This window comes from Gossypium hirsutum, chromosome D11, assembly GCF_007990345.1.
Source record: "Gossypium hirsutum isolate 1008001.06 chromosome D11, Gossypium_hirsutum_v2.1, whole genome shotgun sequence".
Taxonomy (NCBI): domain Eukaryota; kingdom Viridiplantae; phylum Streptophyta; class Magnoliopsida; order Malvales; family Malvaceae; genus Gossypium; species Gossypium hirsutum.
In genome coordinates this window covers 61674516-61687313 of record NC_053447.1, presented here as the reverse complement: position 1 = coordinate 61687313, position 12798 = coordinate 61674516, and the positions used below count along the sequence as shown (strand labels likewise).

Genomic DNA, 12798 nt, shown 5'->3' with positions numbered 1-12798 from the left:
TCCCTAGAGTTAATCATAGTACTCTTCCCTTTTTCAATCCCTTTGACCAGTAACTAGGTCAACTGGTTTATTGTGCTTCGCTGGGACTCTTGTATTTGATCCTTCATGCCTTCCTATACCTTAGCTAATTGGTCCTACAGCTGCGCTTGCAACTGATCTTGCATGTCTTTTTAAATTTGTTCTAGTCTCTCTAACCTTTGATCCATGGCTTTGGTTTTACCACGGGTACCGTAACTATATTCGATTGACAGATTCTTGTTGGTTTCTATAGTAACTGTCATAATTTCGATTAATTAGGGTTTTTTTATGAAATTTAATGCATATGATAAAATGTAATACTAATGAATGAATGCAAAAAGAGGTATTGATTCTTATTCAATTCTATTAGAACAACTTTACTAGAAAATAAATTTCTTTATATAAAACGGATCTGATTCTCGGCCTCGATTTGATTTTGACTCGTATCTCAAGCTCAGCATGTCAGCTTGAACAGCTAGGGTTTATAAATGGTCGGCTACTTCCTGTACTTGAGTCAAAGTTTCGCCCATGATGTGATCTTTATCCCTGATCTGACCTTGAGAGTGTTGGACTTGCTCTTTCCAATGTTCATTGCTCGTTTCAAGAAGCTCAACTCAAAGTTCAACTCGAAGCTCACAATTTTGCAGTGCAGCCTCGAGCTCTTCTAGCTTTCCTTTCAACTCTTCAATCTTAGTCAGGCTTGCTTTCAACTTAATCACAGAGTTGCGACTATGATGTTGATTTAGTGGCCTTTCTAATTCTACTACCCGAGGTCTCAATCTAACCTTTTTATTTTGGCTTTCTAACAAATCCCTTTTTAGAGCATCTTCTCGGACTCGAGCCTCTTTGGAATTTTCTTTCCCACTAATCAACTTTAATCTTTTCTTCTTGAATTTCTTGCCGCTATGTTTCGATGTTTTACCCAACCCGGCAATCCTTATCGACAAACGCAGTTTCTTATAATCCATTTTCAAGCTATCCAAGTCTTTCGCAGCTTTGTTTTTTCCTTTTCTCATTCTCTCGACTTCTAACTTTTGGATGCCGATGTCTAATCCTAGTTTAATCTTTTCTTCTTCCAACTTTTTTTATCCTTTTTCCAACTCTGAACTCTTCTTTTTGAAGTCTTGTTTTACTATCTTTAACTCAGATGGGATCACTTGCAAGTGTTCCTCTATCGACCGGGTACTTTCTTGACTTGATGAGGGGACATTGTCATTGATTCGTTTAACCCACCACCAATCATATTCAGGGGTTTTCATAGGATTCGCGATAAATTTTTTCATGTTGTGAGTTTGGTTCCATGCGTTCGATATTTCACAAACCTTCTTTTTGTAATTACCACATTTGTATGCAAACTCACATTGAGCCAGCCCTTGCGTTGTTGGTATAAACTGCCTCAACCTATATTGTCTCGATACAAGTAGAGGGGCATATCCAACAGCTCTCCATATCCCGAGTAGAGGGACCTAGTCAAAGTATCCATATTGATACAAAGTTTCATCAAGAATCATCCAAGGGGCCCTTCATTCAACGTCTTCGTCTTGGAGATTCTCTAGAATTGCCATCCACTTTTCTTCAGAAATGTTGTCTCGTCTTGAGATAGCTACGAATTCTTTCAACAGGGAGTAGTCTTCGGGGAACACTCGATAAGAGACTTTTTTTACCTTCTAAAAGTGGCTATGGAACCAGGCTACCAAGAGTTGTGCACACTCGATAAATCTTCCTTCACCCGCTCTTCGGTATGCACTTAAAGATCTAAAAATTTTAGCCAAAATTATAGGGACGGGCGTAACCCTTTTGTTAAGCCCGTCAAATAGATCTGAAACTGCATCACCGATATGCCCTAGTATTTTGGGGAAAATGACTAACCCATAAATACTCAAGGTGAAAACGTCGACTTTTTTCCTCGCATCCGGATGTACCAAGATCAAATCCTGTAGACTTTTCCAATGGATGCATTTACTATCTCCTTTTTGTTTAATCCGGGTCGCGACCCATTACTCGCTCATCCTAGTTATGTTAATTAGTCTCTTTAAGAAAGTTGGGACGTTGGCGGCTCTAGAATAAGCTTTGTTGACTTAGATCCTCGGGTAACGAAATAGAATTGTGTACCCTTCTACGATGGGTACCAAGTTTACCTTCCCAAAAGTGAAGCAGCTATTGGCGAGATTCCAATACTGGGCAAGAGCTTGGAATAAATGTTTATCCACTTTAACATCGAGTAAATAAGGAAAACCACCATATTCGCAATAGAATAACTGCTTGATTTCGCCATCCCATTGGTCCCATATTTCTTTCAACTCTTGAAGATTATTCTGAGTCACACTAATGCGGGTGAAATCTCATAATTTTGACATGTACCCCTCTATCAAGCTGTCACTCTTCTCTTGTTGTGTTTTCTCGAACCATATTCGCAAGGCCGCATTGTCTTCCACTTTATCAAGAAATCCCTTTTCCATGACAAGCTCTCTATTTAGCAACCGAGCACGAATTAACACATTTTTCTATGATGAAAATGCAATGCAATCATAGCCAGAACAAAACAAAACAAATTAGTACATTTCTTACAAAGCTAGAATACAAAGCAAGAAATAGTAAATAGAACATTTATCCAGGTGACCACTAAAGGTTTGATATGGTTCTACCTAGGGTAGGTTCTTTAGGGATCATTATATGGTGTTCGGTTCTAAAGTAAGGGTATCTGAACCAATAGATTCCTTAATCCTCACCCATTATAGGCTCATACGGATTGAGTTCAGTTCAGGGGAATACATTTCCCTATGGCTGTACGGAGGTGAAGACCTCACGAAGACATAGGTACGGATGTATCTCGAAAGCGATCCACTATCCTATACGAAGATGAAGACCTCACGAAGGAATAGATTCCCACTCCCACTTAAGAAGGGTAAAATGACACGATTATGCCATGCAATGTGCGAGAGTATACCAAGAGAAACTCGAACCAATAAAGCAGACATATTGAATCATTATGTAACCCAAGATAATAAAGATGTTATTTACCACCAAAATAAAATATGAAGGATGAAATACAAGGAGGGGATCGTCAATTTAAACCGACTTATCAATTTTTGAAAAAAAGACCAGAAAGTAATCAACTCGAGGCTTGACTCTCTTATTCATTCCCCAGCGGAGTCGCCAAGCTGTCGAAACCTTTTTGGAAATTGACTTTTTATTTTTTATTTTAAATGAAAATGGAGTCGCCACCAATCCTTTTTAATTAGGTGTAATCAGATCACCTCAAAGTCTTGTCATTTTAATAAAATGTTATATTTATTTAAAATTATTTTCGGTCTACAAAAATCTAGGAAATGGGTTCGAGAGTCGGTTACGTATGAGGAATGATTAGCACCCTCATAACACGCAAAACTGGTACATAATTGATTACTTGATGTCTTAGTGTCGAGAATTAGAATTCAAAGAAAATGCGATCCCCTTCTTGCATGATTGCAAATTAAATTGAATTTTATGGAAAGAGCCCCCCTATTTTGAGTTAATCGAGAAAAGGATTATGTCTCGTAAGTTAGGGTACAAAATTTTGAATCCTCTAAAATAAGATTGCTCATTATTTAATTATTATTTAAATCTCATGTATTTTAGCTTTTTAAAAAGGTCTTCGGTTATTTAGGTTCAAAGAGAAAGTTGAATCCTGTAAGTTAGGGTACAACTTTTCGAATCTCTAAATAAAGAACGTTGCCTTGGTTTTAAAAATTTTCCTTTTTTATGCATCGAGTAAAAGTGAATGTAACATTTAAAGTGATGTGCATTTAAATTATTTGGGCATAGTATGAAAATGATAGCTAAAAAAAACAGTAATTAAAGGTGTGAAACTAAATAAATGGATGATTAAATTGAAATTTAGATGAAATTTAAAGTATGGATTATATAAAATAAATAAATCAATAAGGCAAAATAAAGGACTAAAATATAACACGCGAAAAGGAATAAGGACCAAATGGGAAATTATTCCCAACCCTATTAAACGCATTGTTTCCAAGAGTGACCAATGGCCAGAGGACCAAAATAAAAAAAATCCAAAATTAAGTGGTATAATTTTTAAAAAGGAAAAAGACCAGAAGTAGGACTATATTGAAAAGCACTTAAAAGGCGGAAAGACCATGGTAGCAATACTAAGGTAGCAATTAGACCCTTCCCAAGAAAACACGCGAATCCTAGGGGATTCGGGTTGGGTCGGCGATTCAAACTTCGAAATGACGCCGTTTTGGGACTTATGAACCCTAGCCAAAACGATGTCGTTTAGTCCTGCCTATATAAACCAATTTTTTTTGAGAATTTTCATTCAACTTAGATTTAAAAAAAAAAAAAACTTTGAACCCCTTTTTTTATTCTCTTAGCCCTCCCTCAGTCCAGCCATTGAGTTGTCGCAAGCCACTGTGGCCGTCGGTCATCGACGACGGTGGCCAGAGTAAAAAAATGCCCTTTTAAACCCCGATTTAAAGTAAAACGACGAAGCCCTGAGAGATTTTTAAGAAATCTTTCAGTTTCTCTTATCCAACGAAACCTCGACGATACTGTCTTTTATCGGAGATAGTGGCCTCGGCCTCACACGGCGAAGAACAAAACGGTGCAGATGAGAAATAATAATTTTATTTCTATTTTCACAAAAATAAAAAAAAAATAAAACAAACTACCTTTTTTTTAACTTGTTGCTGTTTTTTTTTTGTATTTGTATCTTCCGTAAACGATTACATACCATTGCTATGGCTTATATAGCCATATATTACAAAATACTTTATCTTTTTTTGCTTTTTCTGCCATTTCTGCTTTCTGCTCTCTGTCCTTTTTTCTTTGTAGGTATTTGTGGCAAGGTCAACGGCGTTGGGGAGCCGCGCCTTGCCATTTTGGTGAAATGAGGGGGAAAGGCCTCGGGCGGCACATTGGCTGAAGTGGCAAGGGAGCGACATCGAAGCTGCTAGGGTTTCTATTATTTTTTTAGCGTTTTGGGCTTGAGTTGATGTAGTATTGGGCGTTTAGGGTTTTGTTAGATTGAGTAATGTATTTGGGCCTCGATTTGAGCTTGTATGATGGACTGAACTTTTGTTATTATTATTTGTTTTGTTTATCGGGCTAGACGAATTTGGGCCTTTACAGTACTCATTTGGCGAGACCCATACCAAATTCCAAGCCCCCTTTAGTGATTGACAAAGGGTTTGTGACAAGTTTTTATACAAATATAAATCATAACGCTCTTATGCAAACCATTCATAACATTCATCTTGCAATGACAAGTTTTTATACAAATATAAATATCTATTCAAGTATACAATGATATTCATCATTTAATTCACATTCAATATATATATCCAAATTCCTTTCAAATTGGGGGGAGCTCTTTGGCTAAGGAGAAAGTGAACAAATTCTTCAACATGTGGCACTCATCATCAACTTCTATGTCTCTTAGTCGATCAGAAGATTCAGCTGTGAGTTGACCATGTATAGCCTCCAAATTGATGAAATTAAAGAGGCAATGACACCAAAAGGAGAATCCTTATTACACATGGAGAAAAAAGGTAAGGTTTGGACATTCGAAATGACCATGATTATGAAGCTCACTAACCTTAGAATATTGTAAACTTATCGGACTGTAATTTTTCCTTGTTTTCTCATCTAACCAGTCTTTGAACACATCGTCCCTTCTTACCCTAAGCTGATGATGGTCCTTTGGGGCGATCAATATGGTTACATCACGAACAATGTCATGCATATCAAAATGATCTTGGTTAGCACCATCGAGTAAGAAAGAAGAAGCTTTTAAGGTTGCTTCCCAATGTCATTGCTTCTTCCATTGTGAATAAGCCATGAAATAAACCCAAACCCATCCCGTATCTCAACAAGTCTGCAATGGAAGCATTATGTCTCATTATGCTACAGTGTAGGAAAACTGGTCGATGTTTTTCAGCTTCTGGAAATTTGTGACAACTCTATAGCTGAATATGCATATGCTGGCATCCCTTCAAAGGTTCTTCAAGACGGTATTCTTAGTTTTCGCAAAGTATTCTTCCATTAAGAATTGGGTGTGAATGACACACCTATCAATGGAGTGAAAAATAAAATTATATAATAAATATATTTATAAAAAATAGAATTAACAAATGAAATTTTGATCCATCGTTGAAAATTAAATGCTTAGATCAAATTCTATGATGGCATTTATATTTATATTTTTCTATATTAAAAACACACTCTTAAAATAATATAATTTACTTTATAGAATAACTACCGCAACTAGTAGAGATACAAACTTAACCAAATTCCAAACCCAAACCATAACATTCCCCAAACTCAATATATTAACATTAAATAATAAATTTCATTGCGATTTTTCTTTAAAGTCGATTCGGTTTTTGGTTTGGGAAGAGGTCCATTAACTTAGTTTTCGAATCCCTACACCCACACAGCCTTCCACCAGAGTCGATGCATGCACATGCACAACAATTAATAATAGTAATAAAAAAAACCCATCAAGCAACCTGAATAACCAGCAAAAAAAATAACAACAAAAATCAACAAGAACCCATGGGGTTACGGGTAGTGTTGATTCAAAGAGTTTGGGTATCTGTCTACCGCCATGTGGGGTGCCAAAATAATTGTTTTCAGCCCCACTTCACGGTTTTTCAGCCTGCAACGATTCACAGGACCAACATACAATGTCTCTCTCAACTCAACCATACATAAACTTTTATGGTTTCATTCACAGTAGAGTTTGTTTTGCTTAACCCAGAAGGGTATAAAGGATGAAATACTATGAATGATTATGTGAAGACATCCTCTCAGATCCATGCCTTTGGCGGAAGCTGCCGGATCTTATGCCAGGATCTGGTGCACCAGCAGACTGATGGAAGGCACCCCATGCTGAGTCTCTGTCGACCTGGTTTATTGAAAACGAAGGCAAATGATCTCTTTCCCAAGCATGGAACCGAGTTGATAGAGGATTTTCAGCCTCTTGAAAGTTACGGACTGGAGTACCCGATGGAAAGAAATAGAAGCCACCCACCTGGTCAGATGATGAAGCCACTGGCCCTACTTGAGCATGAATTCTGTGACTGCTTGACCTTCGGGAGCCAGAAATAACGGGTGTCCTTATTGACGGCGAAGTGCTCGGATGTTGTTGTTGATAGTATGCCTGGAGGGCTTGAACTCTATCACGTGCTCGAGCATTGCTACCAGGGTAAGGAGGAATCAATGAGGATGCCACTGAACTCCCTGCTCTAGCACCAGAACTGTGGAAACACGGCAATTTTGGAAAATTAAGAAACCAGCAGAGGAGAATGAATAGAACGGATACTAAATGTGTCTCATTTTAACCCTTTACGAGGGAGGGGGGTTGTTCTTCTGCAAGAAGGGCTTGCTGCTGTTTCCAAGAAAATAGTAAAATGTTCCATAGAGTTCTGTTTTTTTTTTCATAAAAGAACAATAAAACTCAATCCAAACACAAATGTCAATCATGATGAGGCATACCGCATACCTGTGGCCAACAACATACGGGCGCATAAAAGATCCTGATCTTGGCATATCAGAACCACTCCTGGCAGACCTTTGACTGACAGGAGGATTTGAAGGTTGATCAGAACTACCAATTCGACTGCTAGATGTGGAGAATGGTGGGGAATGATGCTCCCAATTATGGTAATGGTGATCCATTGCAGGAAAAGCATATGATGCAGGTACCTCACCAGGCACTGATGGACCATTCCAGTGATTATTGTAACTAGAACTATCTGAAACACTTCCACTGGAATTTGAGGATGATGGATGAACTGTGGGCCCAAAGTAAGCTACATATGGGCATGGATGAGCAGCAGGTGCTGAATGTTCAGAAAAGATGGCATTCTGTCCCAGTAATTCATGATCTGCATTCCAACAAAACTCGTATCAGCATATTAGGACAATCTCCACCAGAGAAGCATTACTTGAAAAACAAGGAAGAATCTTACATGTGGTTGATGATAACTCTCCTTCCCTGGAGGGAAAAAAAATAAGATATCTTAAAAGAAAGAAAATAACTGAACATCCAAGCAGAACTGTAATGATATGCATAAAGAAATGAAAGGGGAACATTAACCTAAGGAGAGTTGATAACAGTAGGATGAAACAGCTTTTCCAACTTAAAAAATAAGGATATTTGACTTCCAATTCAGCAAACTGAGTTAATGTTATGCTCATTAATTTAAGCTCGGGAAATACTTCCAGCCCAACAACGTCAATGGCACCTAATCTCTCTTATATTATTGCACTTCATCTCATGTATCTTGTACATAACTGATTTGGAAATTTCTGAAATCATCAAGATAGGGTTCCAAGTTGGGTGACATGCCATAAGTTGCAGGCTTTATATCGTCTAAAATACTTGCTTGGATGCCATTGTCATTTTGCTACCACAAATAATAAGCAGAGATCGAACCTTTTCCAATTATAAATCAGCCTCTAACTAAGAAGATACTAATCCTAGAAAACATGCAAAAAGTATGAGGCAAATATTTGATGTTGAAGAAGAGACAACTGACCAGTATATTTCGGCCTAGAAAATTAAAGCAGAAAACTACTCAGATTCAGCCTCTAATAAGAGAGGTCAAGCTTACTCGAATGTAGGAAGTCGTGCTAAGCTTCCAAATGGACACCAGTGAACTCCAAATGACTACGAAAACAATAAAAAACCAAAATAAGCAAGCAGTGAGTAGATTTTAACTTGCTCATCTGTCAGAAAGTGCGAGCATATATAGAGCCAAATAAGCAAAATCAAAGACTAACAGGGAGACGTGATTGTAAAGCTTTGCAAACGGCATAAAGAGAGTGTAGTGCAGTTTAAACTACAATCTGTTAAGTTTTCAAATTTGACAGGCTTAGTAAATGAAATTTGGTTCACTAACTAAGAGCTTCAAATATCAATTTTTCACTCACTAAATAAATCAATAAAAGATGGTCGTTTAAGGTGACACAGGTTAGAGAGCAAGGATGAAAAGCTAGATGCAAAAATGAAGCTTAAATACTATTAAGGCAATCTAAACCATTTTTATTGGCCATGAACGCTGAAACTGCAAAAAAATAATAATAATAAATTGCATAGAAATATCACTCCATTACCATTTCTGAGAAACTTAGGTCATAAAGGTCCTCATCATGTGCCCAATCATCCACATTAAACTCCGGATACGAACGGCAACCATTGGCATAAAGCCATTGACCTTTCTCAATTTTTCTACAATTTGGGCATTGCATCGCGCCCTTTACATTGAAGGCTGAACCAATACAATCTGAAGACAATCATCACAAGTCGTATTATGATCAATTAGAACCTTTAAAATAGATTAAAGATAATTTCCTCTAGCTCCATACCAACCAAATACACAAATATATCATAAAACAAACTAGTTTCATATCCTTCACATTCAACTAATGGCCAAGCTAGTAGCCATCTCCAAAGCTGCAGCTCATCAACATCTATTAATAGAACTAACAATACAAACAAATCTAAAACCATATAGAAAATAATTTCTTCTAATTTGATTCCCTGTTGCTAATAATCTCCAAAAACTAATTGCAATGCAAAATTTACTCAGAAAGTCTAATCAGCCATAGCAATTGACAGGAGAAAGGAGGAGCTTATTGAAACATCAAAGCTCCGTTAATTGAGCCTGGTTAAACTAGTAATAATTCTTCAGGAAACAAAAGTTCTCATTTTTAGCTAATAAAATAGCATAAGCAAAAAGTTCAACCTTTAATCATTCATATCATCAATTAAACCAAAGCTAAAGACAGCTGAGAAATCAAATGAGCAAACTTGAGCCCAGATCTTACAATCACAATTAAAAAGAAAACGAGAAAAAAAAAAGAACAGAAAAAACCCAAAAATTCTTTGAGGAAATCAGTTCCAAATCTGAACAAATTTGACTTACCCAAATGAAACTGATGACCGCATTGAAGCTTAGCCCATGACCGATCCCCATTATCAGTAACCGTTTCGAGGCAAATCGAGCACGAAACCGAACCGAAAGACTTTCCTCCATTTCCGCAGCCAGCACCACCATCTCCACCGTCATCACCGTCATCCACCACAACATCATCCCCACCATTACTCCCTAATCCCATAATTAAAAACAGTTACAAAATGTAAACTTAAAATTAACTCACCCCAAAATATCAAAAACCTAAATTTCCTAAAACAAAATCACCCTCCTCCTCCTCCTCCTCCTTTAATTTCCCAACACGACCGCTGATTTCAATTGCATAAAATTATAATTATAATTATAATAAAAAAAATGGCTCGTCTTCTTAAATTCCTTTTTATTGACCAGAGAAAGAAAGAGAATTTAGATTTTTTTTAAAAAAATTTGAACGGAAATGAGGAATGAAAGTAAAATTTATCTCCTTTTTTTTTCTTTTTATTCTTTTTAAGACCAGACTGTCTTTGGTACTATTTAAATTGACGAAGTAACCTGTCCAAATGATAACCATCCTACGACTCAGATTCTTCTTTAACGTTCTTTTTACGGTTTAGATTGCTTTACGTTGACATCGGTTGTTGCTCAAATTAATAATATTGCAACATTTTTTTATATTCTTTATTATTTTTTTATACAATTGTCTTTATATTATTATGTCTTAATCTTATTTATAAATTATTTTTTCATTAAAAAAACAAATTTGAGTAGGTTCGGATAAATTAATATTTACTTTTTTTTTCTAACATTAATATTTTTATAAATTTTTATCATATTTTTTCTTTTGAATATAATTTCTAAATCCCTTAAAATAAAAAAATTCATTTATGCCCTTTAAAATTTTTAAAATTTTAAATTAATAAAGATAAATTTATATTTTGACTCCCCTAAAAATATAAAAATTTGATTTAATACTTTAAAATTATAAAGATATAAGCTATTAAGATGGTGAAATTACATTTTTATTATCGTAAAAATTACAATTTAATTTTGGCCACCCCTAAAAAAAATTCTGGTTTCACCCCGGCCCCCTTTAAAATTTCAAATTAATAAAGGTAAAATTACACTTTGGCCCCTAAAAACATAAAAATTTGATTTAATCCTTTAAAAATTATAAAGATATAGGCTATTAAAATGGTGAAATTATATTTTTTGCTATCTTAAAAATCACAATTTAATTTCAATCCCCCCTAAAAAAAATTTTGATTTTGCCTTTAGCTCCTGCCTAACCCTTAAATAAGAGAATACTTTAGTTCATTTGAACTCACGTCCTCCTGTATTGAAAACAATATCGATACTAGTTGAACTAAGACTCAACCGCCAATTAACATTTGCTTTTTAATTAATGCTTATCATGCACAATTGTGTATGTGTAGGTCTTATTTTTATCATTTATAATTGCATGTGTGTGCAAAGTTTTAGTTCAAATCATTTTCAATTTTTCATCCTTTTGTATGTTGTGATGATTTGGGTCTATTTTGCAGTTGGTCGGACTTTTAATTGTAATTACATTAGACTTGTACTTATATTGTATTTATATATTTAGAAGCATGGTAGTTGGTACTATTTCGATATGGCATATACTAGTCCGAACACTGTTCCGGTAATAAAGTTCCAGTGTATACTCCAATCGATATCAACTTTACCGATGTGTACAAGTTGATTTCGTTCGTAGTGATTGGAATATGGTGTATCAATCGATGCTAAAAATTTAATTTTAAATTTAAACTTTTATTAATTATTTGTAAAAGTAAGATTACGTTTTTTATTAATTATTTGTTCCAAAAAGATCATTTTAAAATATATTTTAGTTTTTAATTTTTTATCATTATTTTGAATTTGTTAAATTATGAATTATTATATACATAGTATGCGATGGTATTATTGTTAAATTTATGGATTATTTTTTTGTTTGTTTATTTTGAGTTTGTTTAATGATGAATTGAATTTGCTTAACTTATTAAATAATTTTTTATATAATTGATGTGTTTTTTATCTTAAAATTTACGTATGGTGAGACTTGAACACAAGTCACTAACATTTTTTAAAATATTTTCTTTACCAGTAATATTTTATTTTTGATAAATATTTTATACTTGAGATTCATTTAGCCTTATTATTTGATATTTGTAAATACTTTTTATACCCATATATCAAATGTTTTTAATAAATAACGAAAAATCCGAAACGGTACACCGAATCAAATCGGTACCGAGATGTACCAATACCAGTAGAAAAATAATACATCCATCGGTACGGTACTGATTACCTTGTGTAGAAGTCTTTTCTTTCAAAAAAAAAACTTAGATTAGACACACAGATAAAAAAATTATATTAAATATATATTTGTTAAAATTTTATGTAAAAATTAAATGAAATTTTGGTAGAAACGATAAAACTAGAGTTTTATAAGGTTCAAATTCTATAATGTGGGAGTTTTTTTTATATAAATATATATAAAATATTCTCATAATAATATTATTTGTTTTGTACAAATAATGATATTTTAGTCATTTTTTAACTGAACTGATGATCAACCAACTCGTGACACCAATTTAATCGGGACGTAAGAATTAATATTAAACCTAATTGATAGTTTGGGGATATTTGGTGAAATTATTTCTTTAAAAAATTGTGAAAACAACAATAATAATAATGATAATTATTATATGATTCACATGAAATATCATATATTTTTAGAAAATAAAAAACGTGAAATTCATATATATTATTTCCTGTAATAAATTGCCATAGTTTTCTAACAAACATTAATGACGTTTTATCGGAGAATTCTGTAATATTA

The 12798-nt window shown here is 34.5% G+C and overlaps 1 protein-coding gene across 2 annotated transcripts; it reads right to left on the bottom strand.

The window, feature by feature from the left end:
• Positions 1–6505: 6505 nt before the first annotated feature.
• Positions 6506–10560, bottom strand: LOC121223370 (E3 ubiquitin-protein ligase RFI2). 2 transcript variants are annotated; one of them, XM_041104681.1, is made up of 7 exons: positions 9951–10458; positions 9139–9308; positions 8637–8692; positions 7992–8017; positions 7523–7907; positions 7052–7277; positions 6506–6925 (listed from the first exon to the last, which is right to left on the bottom strand). In XM_041104681.1, the coding sequence occupies exons 1-7, from the start codon at positions 10141–10143 to the stop codon at positions 6800–6802; spliced, it is 1182 nt and encodes a 393-aa protein (XP_040960615.1). In that variant the 5' UTR covers positions 10144–10458; the 3' UTR covers positions 6506–6799. The 2 variants fall into 2 exon arrangements, with proteins under 2 accessions (XP_040960615.1, XP_040960614.1); XM_041104680.1 differs by having other exon boundaries at positions 6506–7277; positions 9951–10560.
• Positions 10561–12798: the final 2238 nt, after the last annotated feature.

Bases quoted from the DNA above. Each gene is read 5' to 3' on its own strand.
- LOC121223370 (XM_041104680.1), bottom strand. From the start codon at position 10,143: ATGGGATTAGGGAGTAATGGTGGGGATGATGTTGTGGTGGATGACGGT. The intron at 7,908-7,991 runs GTAAGATTCTTC...GTTGGAATGCAG, and splicing joins AGAGTTATCATCAACCACAT to ATCATGAATTACTGGGACAG. The intron at 7,278-7,522 runs GTATGCGGTATG...GTGTTTCCACAG, and splicing joins CCGTATGTTGTTGGCCACAG to TTCTGGTGCTAGAGCAGGGA.